This window comes from Beta vulgaris, chromosome 9, assembly GCF_026745355.1.
Source record: "Beta vulgaris subsp. vulgaris cultivar EL10 chromosome 9, EL10.2, whole genome shotgun sequence".
Taxonomy (NCBI): domain Eukaryota; kingdom Viridiplantae; phylum Streptophyta; class Magnoliopsida; order Caryophyllales; family Amaranthaceae; genus Beta; species Beta vulgaris.
In genome coordinates this window covers 3,075,602-3,100,408 of record NC_079210.1, presented here as the reverse complement: position 1 = coordinate 3,100,408, position 24,807 = coordinate 3,075,602, and the positions used below count along the sequence as shown (strand labels likewise).

Here is a 24,807-nt window from a genome sequence, read left to right as displayed (position 1 = left end):
GGGCACTCGTCAGGAAGAAGAATGTAGACTACAGTCTTACACTGCTCACATGTTATTGCTTATTTTGTTGCATATGGAGCTTTGATGCAGGATAGAGGTCCTTCAGTATGGAGTCTATACTTGCTTGGCTATTTTGTTTCATAGTCTAGTGTTGGATATGTGTTCACAAGGCTAAAGCCTTCCAGCCATATAAATTACATTATGGTCTTATGGAGTTATGGGAAGATAGTGTCACTCATCTTTCCGTGGTTGTCCTGTTGAAAGAACAGACAGTTCTATTCCTTTCAAAGGTTGTTTTTGGTTAAGACATCTTTGTGTTCATCAAGTTAGAGCTTGTCAGTCATATAAGATATGGTCTTATGGGGTAATGGGAAAGCTAAACTGCCACTCAAGTCTGTGTTCTTCTGCTGATGGAAGAACAGGCAAAATTATATCTTTATATGTCCAGTATGAACTACTCTCAGTGTGAAAGGTTCTTGTTAAGACATTTATGCATCCTATTTTTTACAGGAGGAGGCAGAAACTCGCCCTGTACTAGCTAAAAGTGATCCAAGAGAAATTCAGAAGTTCTATCAGAACTTCTGTGAGAAGAACATTAGACTGGGTCAACACACGAAAACACCGTAAGTCTTATTGTTATGCCTCCTCCACCCTTCCTCACAAAATAAAAAAAAGAAACAAAGAAAAAAAAATAGATGGGAAAGAGAAGGAGTTGAAACGTAAGTTGCATGCGGAGATGTGAAATAGAGAAGAGCAAAGAAATGGTTAGGGGTGATATTCTGCCCCTAATAATACCCAACATGTAGCCTGTTGCTGGTAAGATTCGAAAACTTACTTTTTCTGTTGCTTCCTGAAGGGAAGAAATGGCCAAGATTTATCAAATAGCAACTGTTCTGTATGATGTTCTGAGGACGGTAGTACCCTATGCAAAAGTTGATGAAGAGGTTTGACTCATAAACTTGTTTGGTTTATCTATTACGGTTTTGGTATTACCTTCTCATTTTAAGGTCAAAAGTTGTTTGTTGATATCTAAACTGATTGCAGACAGAAAATTATGCCAAGGAAGTGGAAAGGAACAGAGAGCAATATGAGCATTATAATATTCTTCCCTTGTTTGCTGTTGGTGTTAAACCAGCAATCATGGAACTTCCTGAGGTTGATTACATTTTCTGTCTGTGCCTTTTGCTTTCTTATATAATTGTGTAGGTTCATTGCTGACCTGTTTTTCCGAAACATCCAGATAAAAGCTGCAATCCGGGCCATACGTACTTTGGAAAATCTTCCCATGCCTCGAGTTTCACCAGCACCGATTACTCAAGATGATAATGTTATTATGCCGGAGTACAGGGACAAATCTATAAATGATATGCTTGATTGGCTAGCCTCCATCTTTGGTTTTCAGGTAAACATTATTAGTGGAATTCTTTTTAACTTAATTATGAGCTTGAGGGAGGGTACAGTCGTGCACTTGTTTTTCAGTCGCTATGCAACTTTAGCTCTTTTTTGTTTAACCTTCTCAAACTTGGCTCTTAAAGGTTCTTTCTTCCAAACTTTGCTATATCAAGGCTTATTATTATTTATGGATAAGTCTTTGCTAGAGTAGGCGTTATATTCTCAGTATCTGATATCGCATTTCTTCCTTTCTTATTCTTCTCGGTAAAAGAAAGGAAATGTCGCAAATCAGAGGGAGCACTTGATATTGATACTTGCAAACATGGATGTAAGGATTAGGAGGTCTGAGGAGTATGAAGTGGTAGGCTCTGTAACCTTTTCTTTTCTTTGATTAGCTTTTAAGGTATTGATGCCTTCTGCTTCAGTTTAGTTTGCTGAATAGTTAAGTGCTTTCTGTTTGGGATGCAGCTTGACTTTCAAACTATCCACCAGCTGAAAGAGAAGATTTTTAAAAATTACGAAAGATGGTGCGATTACATTCATTGCAAATCCAATCTCAAGTAAGTACTCCTGTACTTTAGGCAGGAAGAAATATTGTTATCCAATGCACACCCAGAATGTACTAGTTTTCAAGATTAAGGTATGCAGATTATTTTTTGACCTGTTTTTCATGTGGGTTTTTCAAGGTTTCCTCCAGGTGCTGACCTACAGCAATTGGAGCTTTTGTATATTGCACTTTATCTCCTTATCTGGGGTGAAGCTTCAAATGTTCGCTTCATGCCTGAATGCTTATGCTACATCTTCCATAATGTAAGTATCTTTCTATTACTTTTGATATATCTGAATACATTTAAAGTGTATGAAGGTTAAGTATTCACTATTTTGTAGGGGCATGCGTTCAAAAGTTGTTTTAACTAATACTGCAATATGTGGAGATAATACAATTACCACACTAATAAATTCTCAAACCCAAACCCTTAAGCAGAAGGAGAACAATCTAATGAAACAAAAGTACTCTCTTCACTCCACATTAATTGTCCTTTGAGGCTATACTATGTGAATATTAAACTGCCAAGTAATATTACATTCATATTTGAATTGACAAGTAAAGATGCATTAAAATTTGGAGTGCATGCTTGGAATAATCTTCAGTTGCTCTCGAGCCATAGCTCATTTGACAATGCCATATTACAAGATCAAATCAAAATCTTTAGTCAAGATGTGAGAATTCTTTTCGGTTTGCAACAAGCGTCTCATGTTAAATTTATCGTCCTGTTGAGCTTGTGACTTGTGACTTGTGAGGGAAGATAAGCGCTGAGTTGACATCTAATCACAAAGCATGAACACATATTCTTTTGTATTGTGTTCTGTAGATGGTAAGTGGTAACCCCATTTATTATGAACAAAAGGGCTAATATACCGATGCTTCTCTTGGAGGTAGACTTATCTCATGCTTTTGTGTCATGAGATAAAATGAATTGCTAACTATGTTAGGATTGTGGCATACTTAATTATGTATGGGAAGGCAATAATAACATGGAACTAACACAAGAAACAACAATAGGATCACAAAAGAAGATTCAACGTGAAACCCCGAGATCCGGGAGAAAAACCACAAATCAACGCATTAGGACTTTTAATGGTGTGTATGATACGGTGATTTAGAAGGCTTCCAAGATCTCCCTGATCTAAGCTAATTACCCTATAACTTAGATCCCCGAGCGGCGGAGGCTACAGTGTTTCCTAAAACACCTCACATCTTGGCTTTCTTCACGCACTTTTATTCCTATCCTATGACCTATATTTATAGCCAATTAAGAATAACCTAATCCTACTAGGAATATAACAAAACTCCTAATTCCTAAATAGAATAGAATACAAGCCAAAGTATAAATATCTAGAATTCTAATTAATTGTACCTATCTAAAGCATGTTTTGATCAAGTCATGGAATAGAAAGAGAATTGAATCAAGTAGAGGAGTGGAATGGTAACAAAACTTGTTACCTTTATTGGGTATTTGGTTCAAGCATTGGAATGGAAAGGGAATGAAAACCATTATCACCAACACATAGGTTTTGTTACTTGAGGGGGAAGGGAAGGTAACAAACTAGCGGAGTCCATTACCACCAACTAATGGTAATGGATTGAGGAGGGGATGAACCAAACAAGAAGAAATGGAGTTAGTATATGATTTTGTTTCTTGGAGTCTAAAAAAATTGAAGCAAACATGCTCTTGATCTAGAAAACTAATCTTGATTTATCATATCTCGTGAGATTAATTTCCGTCCAATCTTGAACTTGCCGTGAAGTTGCATAAGATACTTCAGTGTCGATACATCCATGTAGTTAGGTATCATGTGCTACAAGGCTTCCTCGGTTCTTTGCCATGTTGCCATAAGTCAATACTCACATGACCTCCTTGTTTTGTCACAAGTAACACTTAGTTGACTTATTTTTACAATTAACTGAAGTCTTCATACAACATCTTAATAACATTTGGCCCATTTATATTCCGCAGCACCAAGTGCATACCATATTTCCATAACCCAACAAACTGTTTATCATATTCTAGTGATATTAAGTGTGATAGTCATATGTGCCATCGAAACAGAATCATTTTGGTTCTTCCTTCTACTTTTTTTATCGATCTTATGTGGTCACCAGTCACAACATGTCCACACCTACCCGTCACTCATATGTGCTTTTTATTTCGATATCGTAGATGGCTAGTGAAATTCATGGAATTTTGTATAGCAATGTACATCCAATCACTGGAGATACTTACCAATCTACGAGGCATGGCGATGAATCATTTCTAAAGGAAGTTATAGCTCCAATATATGATGTTGTGCGTAAGGTATGATCATCTTGCAGTGTATAGTCTATTCTACTGTCTATTTGCCAGCATTGTCTCAAATGTTGACAATTGATTGTTTTAAAAGGAAGCAAGAAGAAACAAAGGAGGCAAGGCAAGCCACTCAGCCTGGAGAAATTATGATGATCTGAATGAATACTTTTGGTAAGTTTGAGGGTCACATTTGGTTTATGTCCTATTTATAGTGCTAATGCATGAAGCTCTTGTATAGGTCTCAGAAATGTTTCAAATTAGGGTGGCCCATGGATCGCAATGCTGACTTTTTTGTACATACAGATGAGACGCGGCCTTCAAGCACGGTAATAAGCATATCTTTATGTTCTTTCAATTTTTTGTGTATTTGTGATAGAGTTACTATCTTTATCTTGTGACTGAGTTCTCTAAAGTGTTTGTCAATGTCTGAAAGAGTTCTTAGTGTAATCTCGGGAGATTTAAGAAAGAGATATTTGCAATTAGAGGTGACGAGCAGTGTTTTGTCAGGAACAAATGGATTACAATATTAATTCCTTAGTTAACTTCAGAGAGCAGCTGCTGCCCTGCTTGAGTTAAATTATTTATTGCTTCCTAAGTTCAGAAGAGTGTGGGCATGAGCATTGAGAAAATGGTTGTGAAGAATGCTGATCCTGACATTACAATATGAGTTTACTATTATTATTATGAAGAATAATATTTATCTCTCCGTTTTTTAATACTTGATGTTCCTGATTATAGCAATAAGTGATATTTTGGTGTGCATAATCTGACCCCATCCTTTGGGATAAATACTTTGATATCATCGTTGTTGTATTAGTAGGAAAGAGAGAGCTCAGTTCTCTCTCTGATTCAAATCCTAGTTGAAGCCATAAATACAAACAATCACTCAATGACAAACAAGTGAAAAGAGAGGCTAGAAATTGTTTGTATGCAATTAGGATTAGTGTTAATAGGAAAGAGAAATTAGCCCAAGTAAACCATCCCTTAAACCTTGTGCAAAAGCCTAAAACATCAAGCATTAATAAATGGAGGGACAGCTACTCCATCCGTTTTCTCTTATCTAAGATTATATACCTTTTCTTTCCTTATTATGTACATGTAAATGTTAGGCCGCATACTCACTTTTTTTTGGTCTCGATTCTCAAATTTTCTTTGTTTAATCTCTTTGACTTATTCCTTTATGCTGTTCTTGTTGTTGACTTGAAGGACATGATCCGTTGTGGATTCTAATATCCATCATTCTCTAGTAAAGGATTCTCTTGACTTGACATCTTTTGTTCTGCTCAACTCCTTGTTGTATCAAAATACCATCTACACCTAAGTGCCCTCAACTCACTTAGCTTACTATAGGATGGCCCCTCAATCAGGAAGAGACACAAAACTACACATGATGCAACAGATTGTATCAGTTGCTTAAAATGCTAAATCCAATAAGTCCATCCAGTTTACACCCCTGACTCACTATACTAACACATGTCACACCGGGTGTATAGATGTGCACCCAGGTTTTGAATTGCTCCAAGCAATCAGTACTATAAAAGTTGTTATGATCCTCTACATGCTGCTGCAGATCATTTAACACAAACTGTCAGCACAAACGCAAATGTGATTTTTTTTTGTGTGTGTGATTTCTCTCAAGCATCACCAGCCATCCATGATGTTTGGGGGATCCTTAGTCTGCATCAAATCACCTGATACACATCATTTTGCCTGTATCAGCAGTAAGCTTCCTGTATACATCCTTCACAGACTGAGTGTTATCTATATGACATACAAATACTATATATGGTAAGCAAAGGTTCTAGAGATGTTTAAGGCATTTTCTGGGGTTGTTAGGTTGTGGAAGCTCAATGCTTTTGAGATCTATAGGTGTGGAGGCCAAACAAGGGCTATAATTCCATTTGTATGCATCTTGTGTTTGCTAGTAGTAAGATCGGGAACTACTTCCTCTTTTCATTGTCAGCTGGCTGCCTGGCAGGCTTTCTTTGTGAGCTGGTTTTTGATGTTGCTGGGATTTGGTAGGCTGCTTTACTTGCTGTTTTGGATCATGCTGTAACAACCTGGATTTTTGGACTAGTTTTACTACTAACAAGGCAGAGCGGTATCACTTTGGTCCCTAACCCGGGACCTGGATATTTTTGCTATGCTTTGCTAGTAGTAAACTCTGGGCTGTGATATTTGGATCTCCATTTTATGGGCCTTCGGATACATAGATGCATACATTCTGAGGGAAGCTGCATCTTTCAATTTTTGCGGATTAGATGGCTAGAGAGGAATGATACGATCTTTCTGGTATCAGGTGTCTTCTCAAGGAATCTGGCAGTGCTTCTTTGTGGGATCATCCTCATGGGGTTTTCCTTTTCCCTAGTGTGTCTTTTACAATTCTGAATCATAACTGGTGTTCCTTTTTTCTTTCTTTTCCCTTTCTGCTTGATGCTGGATGATTTTACCTGTAACTCTTTTTTTTTTTTTTTTTTTTTGTAAACTTTATCTACAAAAAGTCTAAAAGCTATATGTAAAGTTGTCCTGTTTTCTACACATATTGGTTCCTGTAATTGCTTCATATCTTTTTCATGTTTCTCGTGGAGAACATTTTTACATTTTCATGTGAAATGTAAAGCAAGGGTCTACAGCAATAAGCTCCTGCCTTTGTCACCAAAGTTTATGTAATGAAATACATATGTGCCTTTGCAGAGGCATGATCAAGTTGCTATTGGAAAGAGGAAGCCTAAGACAAATTTTGTTGAAATGCGTACGTTTTGGCACCTTTTTAGAAGTTTCGACCGGATGTGGATACTATTCTTACTTGCTTTCCAGGTAGCTGCTGATTTAAGCCTTCTATTTTCTTTCTTGGTCTGCAGTGTGTAGACTAGTATTCATGGAAAAACTGTTGAAATATTGAAGTTGATAGCTTTTATTTCTGTTGTGTGTGCAGACAATGGTAATTGTTGCGTGGAGTCCTTCTGGTTCAATTACCTCAATATTCGATCCGGATGTATTCGAAAGTGTTTTGAGCATATTCATAACAGCTGCTTTCCTCAATTTCTTGGGAGGTACTGTACAGAGCAACTTGTTCTTTAAATCTGTTAATAATCTGTTATGATGGTTCACCAATGAGATTATGCCTTGACATCATTGTTGCCACTACTCCTGGGAGTTCCCCTAAGACCATCCAGGTCACGTTTCTCCTGCTGGAGAATTAAGTGGCAAACAGGTACGGGCTTTAGGTTCAAGGAATGGAAGGACTTCTATTGCAATGGTATGGGTTTTAGGTCTGTCAGGGAAAGGAATTCTGTTGTTGGGTTTGGCTTATCATAAAATTAATATGTGTGGATGCACTGGGCTTATCATTTTTACAGCATTCTGACTGTTAGCTAGCCAATACAATTATACAAAAGAAAAATTACGCGTCTTTTCGTAGTCAATGACTGGATAATAGTGGGGGGTTGGTATCTGTTTGTTTGCTTGATTGAGATAATTCTTGATGATTTTAGAATAAAGGTGGCATCTGGCAAACAATTAAGTCTTTCCATCTCACTTGCTGAAAGGACTTCAGCTATAATAATGTTATGTTTAGATTTTACAGTTAAAGTCCTCTCATCTTACTTGCAGCGACCCTGGATATTTTTCTCAGTTGGAAGGCTTGGGGGAGCTTGAAATTTCATCAAATACTACGGTACTTCTTGAAATTTGTTGTTGCAGCTATGTGGGCAATAGTGTTGCCCATAGGCTATACCAGCTTTGTGCAGAATCCAGCAGGAATTGTAAACTTCCTCACTAGCTGGGCAGGAGATCTGAGGAGTCCTTTATTTTTCAAGTTTGCCATCGCCCTGTACATGGCTCCGAATATTCTGGCTGCTTTGTTATTTTTCTTTCCACCAATAAGGAAATTTGTGGAAAGGTCAAATTCACGTATCATTATCTTAATTATGTGGTGGGCTCAGGCAAGCATATTCCAAATCACCCTCATCAGTATTATTCTCTTGTGTTGATTCGGCAAGTGACGTTTATTTGCAGCATATCTGATCTTTATTCATTGCTGGTGCAGCCAAAATTGTATATAGGAAGAGGCATGCATGAAGACACATTTTCTCTTTTGAAGTAAGAAAACGTATATTTAATGTATTTAAGAGAGGCTATATGTTTATTGTAGATCATATCATGTTCCATGACATTTGGATGAAATTCCAGATTTCCAGTAGGTGTTTATGAAAATTATCATATTAATGTTGATTACAATGCTGTTATTTACATGCCATTAAAATTATCAATAATTCAGGTACACACTATTCTGGATCTTGTTGCTAATGTGCAAGCTGTCATTCAGCTTCTATGTGGAGGTAAGGTTGGCTCTATTTGATTAGCCTATTTACTATGTCCTGCAGGGGTGGTAAATTTTTGCTATATTATAGTAATGTATTTTGCTAATATTTATTCCTGGGTGTTTCACACTTTCACTTGCAAACATTTAGCAGGTTTTGCATGCTGTTTTATATATAGTATTTGCGTGCATATAGATAGATAGATAGACAAAGTAAATTAGTCAATCTATCTCCTTCATGTTACGGTCACACCTCGATCCCCTCCCCCAAACCCTGCAAAAAAGATTATATTGGTATTAATTTTTGGTACTATGAATTTTTTCAAGTATCAGCGTGAAACTTATGAATTCTACCTTCATAATCGGTGTGTAGATTTTGCCATTAGTTGGGCCAACAAAGCTAATATGGCGGATGAAAGTTGATGACTACCAATGGCATGAATTCTATCCTAATGGTAAGCTTTTGCTGTGTTTTGTGAACCCCGGGGTTTCCTCTTTGCGGATGGTTCAGGATATGCTAATTATGAACATATTTGATGTAGCGACGCACAATTTTGGTGTTATAATTGCTATATGGGCTCCAGTTGTTCTTGTAAGTGGTTAAAAAATGCAACAGAACAAGAAACTGCTCTACAGTTTTATATTCTGGTAATTCTGTTGATATCGTTAATTGACAGCCTTCGTTCACTTCTAGGTCTATCTTATGGATACTCAAATATGGTATGCCATATTTTCTACCATTGTTGGTGGCATCCTTGGAGCTTTCAGCCACTTGGGTGAGGTTTGTGCTTTTCTTGTCCGACTAGTAATATTACAAATAATTGATGCTTTATTCATCCTTTACTTTATTGGAGTTTTCCATGCAATATCTTATGAAGGAGATAAATGGAAGTAGAAGTTGTTGAAGTGAAATATTTACTTTTCCAACTGTCCAGGATTCAATTTCTATGGCCCCTCCTTCATGTTAAAATCTGGTTTCTTATATCCCTGGTGGGACTGCCACATGCCTCTGGAAGTGTTGATCTGTGCTTTAGTCCTTTTATGGTTGTGCCTTTATTAACAATAAAATGTAAAGAAGGACAAGATAGAGCTTTGCGTGCATTTAGTTGCTACTTCAGACTTCATGAGCTTACAGATTTTTCTTTATTGAAACCTCACTTCGTTGTACAGATACGCACTCTTGGGATGTTGCGCTCCAGATTTGAGTCAGTGCCTTTAGCTTTCAGGAAACGTCTCGTGCCACGGTTGAAAGGGGAAACTAAGCAGGGATCAGCGGTAGTACTATTTATCAATGAATTTCTAGTATTTTAGTTGTGTATAATGCATGCAATCCACACTCAATGTCTTGAGGTGCAGGATATTTTGAGTTTTTCTTGCTAAAATACACATTTCACATAGCAGGACGTTTTGGAGGCTCGGAAGAATATTGCGAAGTTCTCTCAAGTGTGGAATGAATTCATACATTCCTTGCGGCTAGAGGATTTGATCAGCCACAGGTTGAAACATCTTGTTTGAGACCTGCTAATATTGCTTAGCATGTTCTTGCATTACACCGATTTCCTTATCGTTTTCTTAAAGCATTTCTTCTCATATTGTGCTGAACTTTCTTTTCAACATAGGGAGAGAGATCTACTACTTGTACCGTACACTTCAAGTAAGGTTTCAGTTGTCCAGTGGCCTCCATTTCTTCTTGCCAGCAAGGTGTGCGCTGTCCCTTAACCTCTCATGAGCTTATTATATATATTTGTTTGACTTATATCTTCTCCATGATTCTGTATTCAACAGATACCAATAGCGCTAGATATGGCAAAAGACTTTAAGAAAAAACACGATTCTGAGTTGTTTAACAAGATAAAGGATGATGACTACATGTATTCAGCAGTGATTGAATGTTACGAGACCCTTAGGGAAATTCTCTTTGAGCTTTTGGAAGATAAAGATGATAAACTGTGAGCTGCGTTTCTTTCAATAGCTTCTGTTATATTAGATGGGAGTTTACAGTTTTTACTTGCTATAAGAAGGGATCAATGCAATTTGCGCTAATATCTTTTGTTTGCTTTCAGTGCAATTAAACAAATATGTGAAAAAATAGAAACTAGCATACAGCAGCAAAAATTTTTAACCGAGTTTCGTATGAACGGACTGCCTATGCTCCATGACAAGATGGAGAAATTCCTGAAATTACTGGTGAGATTTTTCTTGATGTTCATCTTCATCTGAACCTCCCTCCTTTTCATTTCCTTAAGTGATTATGTTAATATTTTCCGCCCTTGAATATCAAATGATGTCAATAAACTGTCTTGTGTGGAAAATAGAAACTGCTCTTTGCAATAGCAGTGCAGGAGTAAGACTGAATATCTTATGCAGTCAGTTGATGTTGATGTCGCCTGTCGGTGATGATGTATGCTTAATGCTATTTTCTGACAAAATTGTACATTTAACAGTTGAGCGACAGTGATTATGATGATGAAGACCTTTACAAGTCCCATATTATCAATGTTCTCCAGGATATTGTGGAGATCATCACACAAGATGTCATGAGTGACGAGCATGAGTATGATTTATGAAGTCCCACATTTTTTGTTTTTGTGTTTTCAAATCTGGCACTTAGCACTTTGTGGGTAAATTTAATGAAGTTGACAGGATTACATATATTGTATGTTCTTTTCTTGGTGTTCTAGTATCCTGAAGAGACCTCAACTGCACCATCAAATTGATGATGATGGCAAAAGAGAGCAAAGGTTTGAAAAGATACACATCTTTCTTCTACGTAATAAATCTTGGAGAGAAAAGGTATGCACATCTTACATTCGTATTTTTTTCTTACCCATTTATCCGGTATACATCTTTTATTTTCTCATTTTTCCCATCTAGGTTGTTCGGCTATACGTGCTCTTGAGTGAGAAGGAGTCCGCAATAAATGTGCCTATGAATCTGGAAGCACGCCGGCGAATGACATTTTTTACCAACTCATTATTCATGACCATGCCATCTGCTCCCTTTGTACGTAATATGCTTTCCTTTAGGTGAGTGCTTCGAAATAGATTTATCATCCATTTTGTAGTTTGGTGGTTTGCTTTTTTTTTTTTTTCATATTTTATTCTAAGGGGTAAGGGGAAATTGTCATTAATCAATCACCGTACATAATATACTTCTGTACAATTTTAGCTCATGGTAGTCCATAGACTGTAATAATCGAGGTTAACATCTTTCGTAATCGAGATCACTGTAATTGGTATAGAGAAATGGGACAAGTCTCACATAAGGTGAGACAAAAATCCCACCAAAAAGGTAGAAATACTCTCATAGGAAGGAGAAACTACTTTATCAAATCATCAAAACCAATGAGAGATACTAGCGAAAAGGACAAGGAAAAAATTGATGAATATATGCCAAAAATGGTCAAGAATCAACAAGTCCCTGTCACTCCTATCCTACTGGTGTGTTTTGATGAGGAAATTCGAAGGGAATGAGTGAGAGATCTGTTTGCCCTTATCTGGATGTAGATCAGAAATTGAGAAGGGAGCCATTCTTCTTCCCAGTTTGATAAACCAAATCACTTCAATATCGGGAACATTTAGAAGGAAAATGCAAGGGAGCTGTTATTGAAAGTTATCAAGATACTTTTTAACAGTATAACCATATATCTTATGTGCTTATACATGCACTAATTTATAAACCATGCTTAGTTGATCTGGTAAGTATGATTTAGATTCATCATTTTGAGGCTTAATCTTATTTACTTGCATTCGTGCACAAAGTATATGATCAATAATAAATGCATCTGATCAAGGAATAGGGTACATGAGGTAGACATTCTTCTAAGCTAGGAGGTCCCTTCCATTAGCTTAATATTGCCTGTTTTGAAATTGCATCTAATATAAGAGAGAGAATTTGAGTAAGACAAGGAATGCTTAATGAGAAGTAGAAATGGAAGAAAAGTGTATCTAAGTCGCACTATAAATCATTTTTAGGAAGGGCGTGGAAGAAACCCCCCATTAGGTGACATGAAAGCTGAAGTGAAGTACAATATTTAAGGAGATTGTGAGCTTTGACCTCTTCAGAAAAATTGAAACTCTTAATGCTTGAACCTTTTATCTTTGAACTAAAATGAAAAAGTGCATCAAGGAATATCTTTCTTTTGGGGGTGGAGGTTATTCTTTTATTTATTTTAGCTGATCGTCTGATCTATCAAACCATTAACTGTTAATGTATTTTGCTAATTTGCTTGCCTTTTAAATATTCTCTATATAACCATGTTATCTTTAATTTTATTTTTAATTATATTTTCAATTTATAACTTTTACATACACTAACTTTTTATCTGTTTTCTTTTCAACTTTTTAAGTTGTTTATTTAATTAATTGTGGTTTGACTGGGTTAGATTGTCTGATACGAATTTGTGTTCCTTTATCTTAAAATAACTATCCTTGTTAATTCTTTTTCTACAATAAAATAACTATTAATATTTGCTGCTGCATATGATAGTGTTTTGACCCCTTATTACAAAGAAGATGTTCTGTATTCATGGGAGGAGCTTCATGAGGAAAACGAGGATGGTATATCAACATTATTCTATCTGCAGAAGATTTATCCAGGTCAGATGCCCTTTCTAACAGTCTTGAGTGTCTCTTGAATGGTGAAGTTGAACCTGCGAATATTGTGATTTATTTTATCGTGCCAACGATGATAGACTTTATGGTTATTGTTGCTGTTGTTGTATTAATATTTTGTCTTTTGTTATAGTTTCTCTATAAGTTTATGTCTTCTGATGCAATTTATATGTTGGGATCTCTCTAGATGAATGGAGTAACTTTTATGAAAGAATAAATGATCCAAAACTAGGATACGCTAGCAAAGATAGCAAGGAGTTGACTCGTCACTGGGTATCTTATAGAGGGCAAACACTTTCTAGAACAGGTGTGCATAGCATTATGATCCTTATATATCTCATTTAAGAGTTTAATAGCTGTAACTCAAGCTACGTTGTTTGTGTTTTCTAGTTAGAGGAATGATGTATTATCGTCAGGCTTTGGACCTTCAATGCTTCTTGGAATATGCAGAAGATAAGGGTATATTAGTTTTCTATGCCTTCCCTTTTATTTCTGGAATTATCGCTACTGGCTTTCATTTTGTATGAATACTCTTTATCTTTTTTTTTCTTCTTATACCTGGCAGCTATCTTTAGTGGCTACAGAACCATTGAGAAAAGTGAAGCACATAAGAAGATTTTTGATTATTCTCAAGCACTCACTGACTTGAAGTTCACCTATGTCGTCTCTTGTCAAGTCTATGGTAATCAGAAAAAATCTAGTGATGCTCGGGATCGAAGCTGTGCCAATAACATTCTGAATCTCATGCTAACGTAAGTTATCTTATGAGTAAATTGTAGTTTTAAGTAGTGATAGGAGTACTGGACAGCAGCAGATGTTTTAATAATACAAGAAGCTTACAGGTATCCATCCTTGCGCGTTGCGTACATAGATGAGAGAGAGGAGAAAGTGGAGGGAAAATCTGAGAAGGTCTATTATTCTGTTCTTGTCAAAGGTGGTGACAAGCTGGATGAGGTACGGAGCTTTTAGATATGTTGCTCATATCTTCATCAGTCTTTCTAAGTTGTCTTATTCTTGCAGCTACATGGAAAAAAGCAGCTAGAGGATTTTTACTAGAGCGAAACATGAAACTGCATAACATTACACTTGCTTTTATCATGCACAACCATAGTCGTTAATTCTACTCCAAGAACAATACAAAAAGCTTCCAGAATTTTGCTTACAATTGTGCCTTAGGAAAGCTATATCCACATATTTTTGGCCGAAAGATGATATTTTTTTTTTGTCTAATTGATGCCCTTAGGGACCTTGTGCTGAATACAATAGGGTCTAGTGGATGAGCATGTATAGTAAACTAAAAGTTTATCCAGAAACGGAAACAAACCAGTGGAATATTATTAGTTGAAACCATTATCAATACTGGAAAGAATAGCTTATTGTTAGATCCCCTGAAATTGGGGTTCTAGAGATTTATATGTACCTAGCATTGATTCCTGTGATGGGGTGCTTTCTTTGTACGCGAAACAGGTATGGGAACATATTATCTACTCTTTTTGCTCAACTAGTCCAAAGCTAAACCACTGTACCATGTATCCATCCACAAGTTTCTGATTGTGTTTCTTTGAAGGGAGAGGGGTGGTCATGAATGAAGGGGGTGTTTTGGTTTGCACAAGGTTAATGGAAAGGAATCCAAAAAGGATACCAGGATAAAGGAAAGAAGTGAATTCCTCTGTCTGTTTGGTTTTGTCCCAGAAAGGGCATGGTACATCCGTTAATTCCTTTGTGACTGTTTGGTTAAGAAGGGAATTGACCTGTTTTCGTGATAATTTGTTTCAACCTATATGATTGAACTTGTTTCATATGATCAACCTATTTATATAATCAAACTTCATTGATCAAGAGTCCGAAATACGAATTCTTGACAATTACTGTACATACCAACTATAAAGCCACAAAGTACTTGTCCAAAACACAAAGCATTTGGGTACAAAACAAAAATAACAGAGTTGAAAAAAAAAAGATTTCAAATGCAATTAGTTAAGAACTTAAGATATTGACGAAACGAATATAGTCCAAATCTCTTCTCCTTCTCAAGAAAAGACGAGTACGAGCCATTTTGTAGAAAAGAACGTAAACACCATATCATCTGCTTAATTCATACCCACAAATATATGTGCTCTAGATTTGTAGCCAACAATAGAAGAAAAGTTTGAATATGTTTATCAGCAAAGCAAATACTTTTATCTAGAATTAGAAGGAAAATAAACAAAGAACTATACAGCATATCCACACTTGTACAAGTTGCATATGTATCTAGAAGCTAGAAATAAAGAAATTTGATAATGTTATCAACAAATCTGCAGAACATGGAATGAATATGTCAAATCTATTGCAAACATCTGATGTACTTTGATAATGGGGTTATGAAAAGTAAAAACAGAGCAAGCCAAATTATAGCATGAAAGAGAATAAAAAAAGCAGAAAAACAAGATGGTGCCCAAAATCAGATAATTATAAAACAAAGGCATAAATTGAAATAACAAAAAACAGATACGAAAGGTTGAAAGAAATCAGGCTTCATCAAAGTATAGCTCAAAAAGCAGAAAAAAATAGCCAAAAATGAGCAAATGTGAAACAGATCTGGTAATTAGAGAAATGAAAAATTATATGTTGGAGGAAGGTTGAAGATGATGATGAAATATTTTCAAAAAATAAATAAAAGAAACAAGCAAAGAAGAACACGAGAGAGGATGAAAATTCAAGAGTTAACTTACCGTGGTTGTCAAAGAAGTTGGTTTGCCGGCATCTGGAGGACTTCTGGCTGGCAGTGGACCCTGTTGGTAGCCAATGGTGGTGAGTTGAGTTGTCAGTGAAAAATTGTTGGTGGTAGGGTTTTTCTATAAGAGGAGAGAGAGGGAGAACTGAGGAGGTAGTAAAGGAGGATAGGGATATTAAAACCTTGGGGGTGTTGGGTAATTAAATTAGAGGAGTTTGGAGGTTACCAAAAGGGAAAAGGGTTCCATTAAAGTGGTGAAACGAACATTTGAAAAGGAAATTATGCTTCCGTTTACCCTTTTCTTGAGATCCCTGAACCAAACAGCCCTGAATTGTTCAACACTGGTACCTAGCCTTTACCCTAACTAGTCGGGAACTGCTAGAATGTCAGCAAAATAGGAAGAGAGGAGAAAAAGGATTTGACAAAATAACTACGAGGAAGCATAGAGCTGATGTTTCTGTATAGTCAATACCACACAAGCTAGTCATGTAAGCTCTATTTTCCTTTTCCCAAGAGGCACGTCAGAGCCCTGTAATCCCCTTTGGATGGAAGGGGATGATTCTCAATCCGTTTTGTAATATCAGAATTACGATAGAATTTGCATGGATAGCCACTGTAATTCTGCTCGTTGGGAATATGCTTAACCATATATCTTGATATGTGAAATACTTAGCTTTCTGTTCTCATATGAGTTTATTGACAACACGTCATATCTGCAGCCATTGGAAACATAACTTGCTGGTACATGGACATATTTTGTTTTTGTCACTGGTTGTAGAGGGCATTGATCCATGGTCAATTTTGTGACAAAGAAATAGTAATTTCTAGTTGTACCTCTTTAAAGAAAAAAGACTTCTGTTTTTTGGTTTTGTGGAACTAACCATTCTTTTTCATGGTTATCATTATCTGGTCCAGCAAACAAGAGGCCAAAGAGCCATCAAGCTTTTGTCCTTCTGTAAGTTAGAATAAGAGAATGGTTCGGAGGAATACATTTTGGTTTGATGGCTTTTGTCCTCTTGTTTGCTTGCTGAGGTTTGGATTTCGTTGGCAATTTGGTGGTACACATGGGAGGAAATAAACCAATGGATTTAGGGTTTAGCTTCCTCTCGTGAAGCTTTCAAGTTCTTATTAATAAGACTTTTGTATAGCTAGAGTCAAGTTTAAGTTTTAGTAAGTAGCATCACTTGACTTCCCTTGAGTTTGTAGAATAAATTGATCCATGATAGCTTGAGGGATTGAGCTTTTTGTCATCAGCCCTTTCGTAAATGGGTGACACCCCGTGGTGTCTTTCTAATCTAATTCTTTTTTACTTGTATAAAAAAAGTTCCAGTTAGTGCCCCCGAACTTTACAATGTGTCTAAATTGTACCCTCACCATAACCCAGCGTTAATATTTCTATTAGTTATGTAACAACAATGTTTTACATAATAATTGGTTGTTGTAATTACAATAAACACATAGTTAGTCCACCAAAAAAAATAGGGTACCCTTAGCTGTACATAGTTTCTTCATCATCGAAAGCAACATATTGCTGAAACTTGAAGAGAATACTAGGCTATTTTGTGGATTGGCAGCATGTAATCCATTAATTCCAACTAGTAACGTTTCATGGATACTACTATTATTAGCTTATCCATATAAAATCCCTTCTTTTTTCTATATTTTTCAAAAATGCATAATGGCTTATGATTCTGTGTTTTTGTTTGACCTCCAATGAGGTCATTGTGAATGAAAAAGTGATTGTAACTCAAGTCACAGAGGGCTCTACAATTGAGAAATGGACTCGGCCAGATTGTTTGATTGCTAAAGAATTTTAGTTGACTGAGTATCTTTATCTGTTGGTTTTGTCCCAGTATCATGTTTTAGCTGGTAACATCTTTTTGATGGCCCATGGTTCATGTATTTGTAGGAAATATATCGCATCAAGCTTCCTGGTCCACCAACAGAAATTGGTGAAGGCAAGCCTGAGAACCAAAATCATGCCATTATTTTCACACGTGGAGAGGCCCTACAGACAATAGACATGAATCAGGTAACTTCTGATTGTTACTATCTTTGCAACAATTCACTCATGAGTGGACCTTCCTCCTTCTGTTCTCTGATCTGCACAGGGGTAGAGAGAGGGTACTGGGGGTGTAACCATTGAGCAAATATAGATTCAATCAAAATTTGTTTTTCTGGAGTACCAAAAGCAAGCATGACATCATTATGGGGAGGGGGGTATGTTGAGTCCAAGATCCCCCCCCCTCCCCCAATAAAAAGGAAAAACAATAATAGGGAGAGACTAGAGAAGAACATCTGTTTAGTTGTTAGTTTTTGTCCCAACACTTAATTGGGATTTGGAAAGCAGGATATAGGCTGAATTAATTACTTACGACTTATAGTTTGTAGAGGACAGAGGAGGGCGAAATAGGATAGAAATTGCATTGTATTCCTAGACAACAGAGGATTTCTTCAGGTAATTAGCTACGAACCACATGGATCCTGGAGGGGTGGTAAGAATACGATAAGCTCATAGTCTGTTTGTTCTAGTTATCTTCCTTGACCTTATGCATTTAACAGAAAGGTCTAAGTGTCTAACCATTTGGACGCATGAAACAAGGGGAAAGATTCTTTTTGGGAGACTATTTATGTGTAGTACAATATCACAGCTATAGAATACTCTGTCCAGAAATTTTTATGAACTAGCAAAGTGGATCTAAACCTGGATGGGTAGTAAATAAATCTTCTTTTTTTTTCTTAAAACAGGACCAGCTATAATGTGATTCTTTTTATATACTGTTAAGTAGAGGACACAGAACATAGTGGAATATTTCTCCATATCGCTGATATAGTAAAAATAGAAAATATGCTAAGATGTTTGAACTTTTATTCATGAGATCTGTCATGATGTTGTATCACAGGATAATTACTTTGAAGAAGCTTTTAAAATGAGAAACGTTTTGCAAGAGTTTCAAAAGTCACGTCGTAAGCGTCGTAAACCTACAATATTAGGTTTGAGGGAGCATATCTTCACAGGAAGGTCAGTATTCCACCTTTTTCTATGACCATGGGCTCCTCATAAGTACATTAAATTGGAATATTGTTTGTAATTCTGTTTGCTTTCAAATTTCAGTGTTTCATCTCTAGCATGGTTCATGTCCAATCAGGAGACTAGCTTTGTAACTATTGGTCAGCGAGTCCTTGCCAACCCTCTGAGGTAGCACTGCTTTTGCTTACTGGCCTTGTTCCTTGTGCATATTCTGAACTATGGTTAAGTTTTGATCATGTTATACTTTCATGTGATGGTTTAAATATCCTCTGATATGCAGTCTATTAGCCGATACAATTTGCATTTTCAACTTCGTGAACTGACAATGGCAACAAGCCTTGCTGACTTTAAAAAGCTTTGACCATGTTCTTGAAGGAAAAAATGTGAAAGTAAAATTGATTGACTAAATCTAAACCTGTGGCCTTTTTTTTTCTCTTTAAGTTGAGGCTGTCTTGTTGCATGTTCTTCTGATGGGTGGGAAATAGAAACGGAAACTGGTTTAATAAACAATGGATGTACATGTAAAAATGAGGGATGCTCACATTCCTTTGACGAGCATATTCACAAAATAAGAAGCATCATAACACAACTGCAGCATATCAAAGGAAAGTTACTTAACTTCCTGTTTAATACGTCAGCTCAGTCATCAGCTTGGCGGATCATTATTTAGAAAGTTTTCTAATGAAGATGCTTTAACAATCTAAACTCGTGATTCTTTTCTGGAATTTTTTCACCATATGCCCCCGATGTTTGACAAAATACATCAAACTCAAAAAACAAAATGCACCATATGCCCTTGAGGTTTGAAAAGTTTTCACCACTCCATGAATGACGACTTGACAGATAGAGGTATGGAACCCTCTGTCAGTGTGTAAAAACTAATCTACCCCAAAACATATGAAATAACGCTAGGAATCTCAAAAGACAATCATCAAGCATCGAGAAACATCAAAATGTTACACAACATCCAAAAGTCATTTGAAGGTAAGTGATGAAAATTTTCAAACCTCAGGGATATATGGTGCCTTATTGAAAAGTTAGGACTATACGGTAAATTTGCTTCAACCTTGGGGAAATTTGGTAAAAATTCCCATTTTTCTTTCAACATATGTGAGATTATGTGACTAACATGACCTGTCTATGGTGCTTTTTTAAATTATTACCCTTACATGACCAGGGAATAAAAGGCTGTCTTGTTTTCCAGTCAAGCCAGACCTTTGTGCTTCCCTTGTTTTTAAATGGCTTGTTGGTTTCTACCTCATCAATCATGCAATATAACATAGAAATTCTGCTTTATTTTGGGTAACTTTCTAATGCTGTCATCTATGAACAGGGTACGTTTCCATTACGGTCATCCTGATATATTCGACAGATTGTTTCACATAACTAGGGGAGGACTCAGCAAAGCTTCAAAAATCATTAACCTGAGTGAGGACATATTTTCAGGTATGTCCTTGTGCATTTCAAGAACAGAGCTCTTACATTTGTAGCCTTCTCTAATATGCCTTGGTTTTCATAGGTTTCAATTCAACTTTGCGTGGAGGTTACATCACACACCATGAGTATATTCAAGTAGGGAAAGGACGTGATGTGGGAATGAATCAAATATCCCTTTTTGAGGCTAAAGTTGCCAATGGTAATGGTGAGCAAACACTAAGCCGTGATGTTTATCGACTTGGCCGGCGATTTGACTTTTACAGGATGCTTTCATTCTACTACACCACAGTGGGATTCTATTTTAGTAGCATGGTATGGAGGCCTGAAAATCCTTTGAAGTGCTTGTTAATATATACTCTGTTATATTGTGCTGTCCTAATTAAAAAGGCATGTATATAATTTAATTAAAGAGAAATGGAATCAAGATCACAATATGGGCTTTATTCATCAGATGCACTTAACAAAATTAAGTATCACACGAAAATTTGAAAAAGACCCAAATAGAGATGCTCAAAGCGATTGCTAGACAAAATGCCCCGAATCTCCACCCCCCCCCCCCAAAAAAAAAAAAGTAAAAAGAAAGAAAAAGTAAGTGTGAGCTCACCAGATCTGTTTAAGGACAATACTACTAGCATAAGCTCTGCAACTGTTATTTGAGAATTATATTAGGACACTAAGGGATTTTCAGGGCTTAAAAAAATAATATCATGCCATCAATACATTTACAGTCACTCATACCAAAAGAATCTATAGACAACTGCACAAGCCCTCAATCTATAAATCATGCATGATCATATGTACAAAAATCAAGGATAACTTAAGCTTGTGTTTAGGCTCATTACTCCAACTACACCAAATCCTTACAATATAATGTAAACCTTGAAGTGTTAAGGCTTTCCCCTCAAAAATCTGTTGATTCTTCTCTCTCCATGCACACCAAATTATAAACGGAACTACCTTCCACAAGCTTGGAGTGGTAAAAACTTTGCAAATGTTGCTTCATAGATGAGAACTTGTATTACTTAGAGATCGTGTCATCTATGTATTTCCTTGACAAGTGGGCTAAGGAGAATATATATGATGAGCATAAAATACATACTTTAAACAACAGTGCTGAATCTGTTCCCACTTTGTGAAAAATCTCATCATATTCCCACTTTCCAGGTTACTGTTCTGACTGCATACATATTTTTGTATGGACGACTATACACGGTATTGAGTGGGCTTGAGAAGTCGATTATTGAGAGTGCAACAATTAATCAAGCCAAGGCCCTTGAGCAGGCTCTAGCACCACAAAGTATGTTTCAAATTGGTGTACTTCTAGTACTACCAATGATCATGGAAATTGGCTTGGAAAGAGGCTTTCGTACAGCAATAGGCGATTTTATAATCATGCAGCTTCAGCTGGCTTCTGTTTTCTTTACTTTCCAGCTAGGGACAAAGGCACATTACTATGGAAGAACTATCTTACATGGAGGTTCTAAGTATCGAGCGACAGGGCGTGGTTTTGTTATTTTCCATGCAAAATTTGCAGACAATTACAGGCGGTACTCAAGAAGTCATTTTGTGAAGGCTTTGGAGCTTTTTATTCTTTTAATAGTTTATCAAGCCTATGGGGATTCATACCGTAGCTCAAATCTCTACCTATTTGTTACATGGTCCATGTGGTTTCTTGTTGCATCTTGGTTGTTTGCTCCTTTCATCTTCAATCCATCTGGATTTGACTGGCAAAAGACTGTAGATGACTGGACAGACTGGAAAAGGTGGATGGGGAATCGTGGTGGAATTGGTATACAGACAGATAAAAGCTGGGAATCGTGGTGGGATGGAGAACAAGAACATCTGAAGCATACAACTGTGAGGGGGAGATTCTTGGAAATAGTCCTCGCTTGCCGTTTCTTCCTTTACCAATATGGGATTGTTTACCATCTTGATATATCTCATGGCAGCAGGAGCTTCTTGGTAACTTTTCTATATAACGTTTTCCTGTCATACATGGCTGCAAGTCACATATTCATGACTTTCTTCTATGCATTTCTCTTGATAGGTCTATGCACTATCTTGGGTGGTCATGGGTACTGCTCTTCTTGTCTTAAAGGTAACATGCGTGATTTATCTCCTTTTCCCCTCTTGTCATGCTCTAGGACTCAACCCTCTATCGAATAAAATATTGCAACTCAAAGGCTTGGATGTATAGAAAAGGGTAATTGTGGTTTAGTCTTTTTGGTGCAGCAAGTGACCTGCAACAAACTGACAAAGGATAGGCTTCTTCTATATATTATCTTTTTCACAAGAATTTCTTTGTATTCTGCTCATGAATCTACTTAAATTGGAAATCTGCCTAGATATTCATTTTTCAATGGCTTTTTGCTGTTTGCAGATGGTTTCGATGGGGAGGAGGAGATTTGGTACTGATTTTCAGCTGATGTTTAGAATTCTGAAGGGACTTCTATTCCTTGGCTTTGTATCAGTGATGACAGTGCTGTTTGCGGTATTTAACCTCACCATAAAAGATCTATTTGCTTCTATCCTGGCTTTCTTTCCCACTGGGTGGGCTATGCTTCTAGTAAGTATACACAACTTTTTCTTAATTGGCAGCTTCATTCTTGCCTTTTGCGTTATTTATAATTCTATTGCCTACATGCACACATGGGAACCCACTCTATTACGGAGGTCAAATCAAAGGTTTCCAGTGGTTGGTATAGTCTCTGGCAGATAGTACAACACTTTTGTCCTCACCCTGCTAGCCTCAACTTTTTCTTAATTGGGAGCTTCATTCGTTCCTTTGTGTTACTTAAAATTCTATTGCTTACATGCACACACTATTACGGAGGTCAAATAAAAGGTTCCAGTGGTTAGTTGGTATAGCCTCTAGCAGATAGTATAACAGTTATGTCCTCACCCTGGCAGCCTAGCCAGTTTGAAATTGTCCAATTGTATACGGCAGTATTAATTCTATTAGTTCATGCTTGTTTACTTTAGCAAACCTTTTCTTTTGCCCATAAGCCTGGAGCTAACAGAGTGATTTTTTTTCTTGTTCTTTCTTCTTGCTCTTTTCAAGATCGGACAAACATGCAGGGGCTTGTTGAAAGGTATAAAGTTCTGGGAATCAATTAAGGAGCTTGCCAGAGCCTATGAATATGTGATGGGACTGATAATCTTAACACCCATAGCTGTATTGTCATGGTTCCCATTCGTTTCCGAGTTCCAAACAAGGTTGCTATTCAACCAAGCATTTAGCAGAGGTCTGCAGATTTCTATGATTCTTGCAGGGCGGAAAGATCGTTCAGCCCCAAATATGCAAGGCCCATAGGGTGATTAATATGTAATGGTTCTTTTAGTCTACAAGAATTATATTTCTATACTATTGTATTCTAGCTTACTTTCTGCAATGTGAATATTAAGACTAGTCATATGTTCAGTGTCAGTAAGTCGCGCGACTCTCCTACTAAGATTTATTGGACATAGAGCCTCGTCCATCAGCACCCTGCACATAACACAGAGACAGGCGGGAGATGGGGGTGGGAAGGTGCAACCTTACTGGGGACTGGAGAGAGGTTTCTTCTACCTTCATCATGGGCATAAAAACTAGTTCACTTGACTAGAGTGAAATTGCATATTGGAGATGTTACAAGGAAATGATAATTGCAAAAGCATCAAAGTTTGAAATCAGAATTAATACCAACTGGGTGGGAAATATTCCAGTTTATGACTAGTCTGGTTACATAGGTTCTGTTTTAGTTATCTTTTTTGCACCATTCTCTTTGTTGTAAAAGAATAATATTCTCAATTTTGTGTATAAATTCATAGGAGATCTAGTATTGAAGAAATTATTTAATACTCTTGTTTATGCTCATCTTCAAAATAACACTCCAAGATAAATAAAATAAGTATTGTTTTAACTATTTATATAAAAAGAAAGAACTCTTAAAAAGCATGAGGAACATTCTCTAAGCATGTCATATTATACCATATAATTAATGTTTATTCCTATCAATTAAAGTTTTTGATAATCTATATCTAGTATTTGAAAATAACAAAATTGTACTGAGTAACTAAAATAAATATGATCTAGCTAGAATAATATCCCTTAGGCCTTATGTTATACTTCCTCTATTTTTTTCTTTACGAATAATTTTTTCTAATTGCATCTTTTCATGTTATGGTAAAATTTCTGGGTTAAATCTACCTTCTATCTTCTCTTGTTATCCATATTCTTTTCCGCCTATCTATGATAATTAAGAACATTAGGTCCGTCTTCACTCTCTTCTTTTTTTTATGCCCAACCCAATTGGTGCAATTTTTTTTAAAAAAATAAAAGAAGTATATACATATTTTAGATAAGGAAAAATCTTCACAAGTTGAGGATTGAAGAGGAGGATAATAGTCATTACACTCATCAAGAGTGGTAACTAATTCCAAAGTTTTTCTGAAATAAGTAGATACGC

The 24,807-nt window shown here is 36.5% G+C and overlaps 1 protein-coding gene across 2 annotated transcripts in view; it reads left to right on the top strand.

Moving 5' to 3' along the window:
* LOC104902704 (callose synthase 7) overlaps nt 1–24,209 on the top strand; it is a 28,628-nt gene extending 4,419 nt beyond the window's left edge. The window contains exons 3-43 of one of the 2 annotated variants that reach the window (XM_010690584.4): nt 511–623; nt 857–944; nt 1,045–1,155; nt 1,241–1,402; nt 1,664–1,753; nt 1,861–1,952; nt 2,079–2,202; nt 4,116–4,250; nt 4,336–4,412; nt 4,480–4,567; nt 6,936–7,058; nt 7,177–7,294; nt 7,854–8,185; nt 8,290–8,342; nt 8,521–8,581; nt 8,936–9,017; nt 9,105–9,154; nt 9,257–9,343; nt 9,733–9,837; nt 9,964–10,058; nt 10,182–10,263; nt 10,348–10,511; nt 10,626–10,749; nt 11,007–11,116; nt 11,244–11,355; nt 11,437–11,588; nt 13,051–13,160; nt 13,363–13,482; nt 13,566–13,634; nt 13,741–13,927; nt 14,018–14,129; nt 17,801–17,923; nt 18,795–18,913; nt 19,007–19,090; nt 20,256–20,368; nt 20,442–20,671; nt 21,524–22,321; nt 22,407–22,457; nt 22,740–22,925; nt 23,421–23,684; nt 23,782–24,209. In XM_010690584.4, the coding sequence (XP_010688886.1) occupies nt 511–623; nt 857–944; nt 1,045–1,155; nt 1,241–1,402; nt 1,664–1,753; nt 1,861–1,952; nt 2,079–2,202; nt 4,116–4,250; nt 4,336–4,412; nt 4,480–4,567; nt 6,936–7,058; nt 7,177–7,294; nt 7,854–8,185; nt 8,290–8,342; nt 8,521–8,581; nt 8,936–9,017; nt 9,105–9,154; nt 9,257–9,343; nt 9,733–9,837; nt 9,964–10,058; nt 10,182–10,263; nt 10,348–10,511; nt 10,626–10,749; nt 11,007–11,116; nt 11,244–11,355; nt 11,437–11,588; nt 13,051–13,160; nt 13,363–13,482; nt 13,566–13,634; nt 13,741–13,927; nt 14,018–14,129; nt 17,801–17,923; nt 18,795–18,913; nt 19,007–19,090; nt 20,256–20,368; nt 20,442–20,671; nt 21,524–22,321; nt 22,407–22,457; nt 22,740–22,925; nt 23,421–23,672 (5,484 nt within the window). In that variant the 3' untranslated portion in view covers nt 23,673–23,684; nt 23,782–24,209. Of the gene's footprint in view, nt 1–510; nt 624–856; nt 945–1,044; nt 1,156–1,240; nt 1,403–1,663; nt 1,754–1,860; nt 1,953–2,078; nt 2,203–4,115; nt 4,251–4,335; nt 4,413–4,479; nt 4,568–6,935; nt 7,059–7,176; nt 7,295–7,853; nt 8,186–8,289; nt 8,343–8,520; nt 8,582–8,935; nt 9,018–9,104; nt 9,155–9,256; nt 9,344–9,732; nt 9,838–9,963; nt 10,059–10,181; nt 10,264–10,347; nt 10,512–10,625; nt 10,750–11,006; nt 11,117–11,243; nt 11,356–11,436; nt 11,589–13,050; nt 13,161–13,362; nt 13,483–13,565; nt 13,635–13,740; nt 13,928–14,017; nt 14,130–17,800; nt 17,924–18,794; nt 18,914–19,006; nt 19,091–20,255; nt 20,369–20,441; nt 20,672–21,523; nt 22,322–22,406; nt 22,458–22,739; nt 22,926–23,420 lie in introns of both variants that reach the window. The other variant, XM_010690583.4, reaches the window with a different exon arrangement.
* Nucleotides 24,210–24,807: the final 598 nt, after the last annotated feature.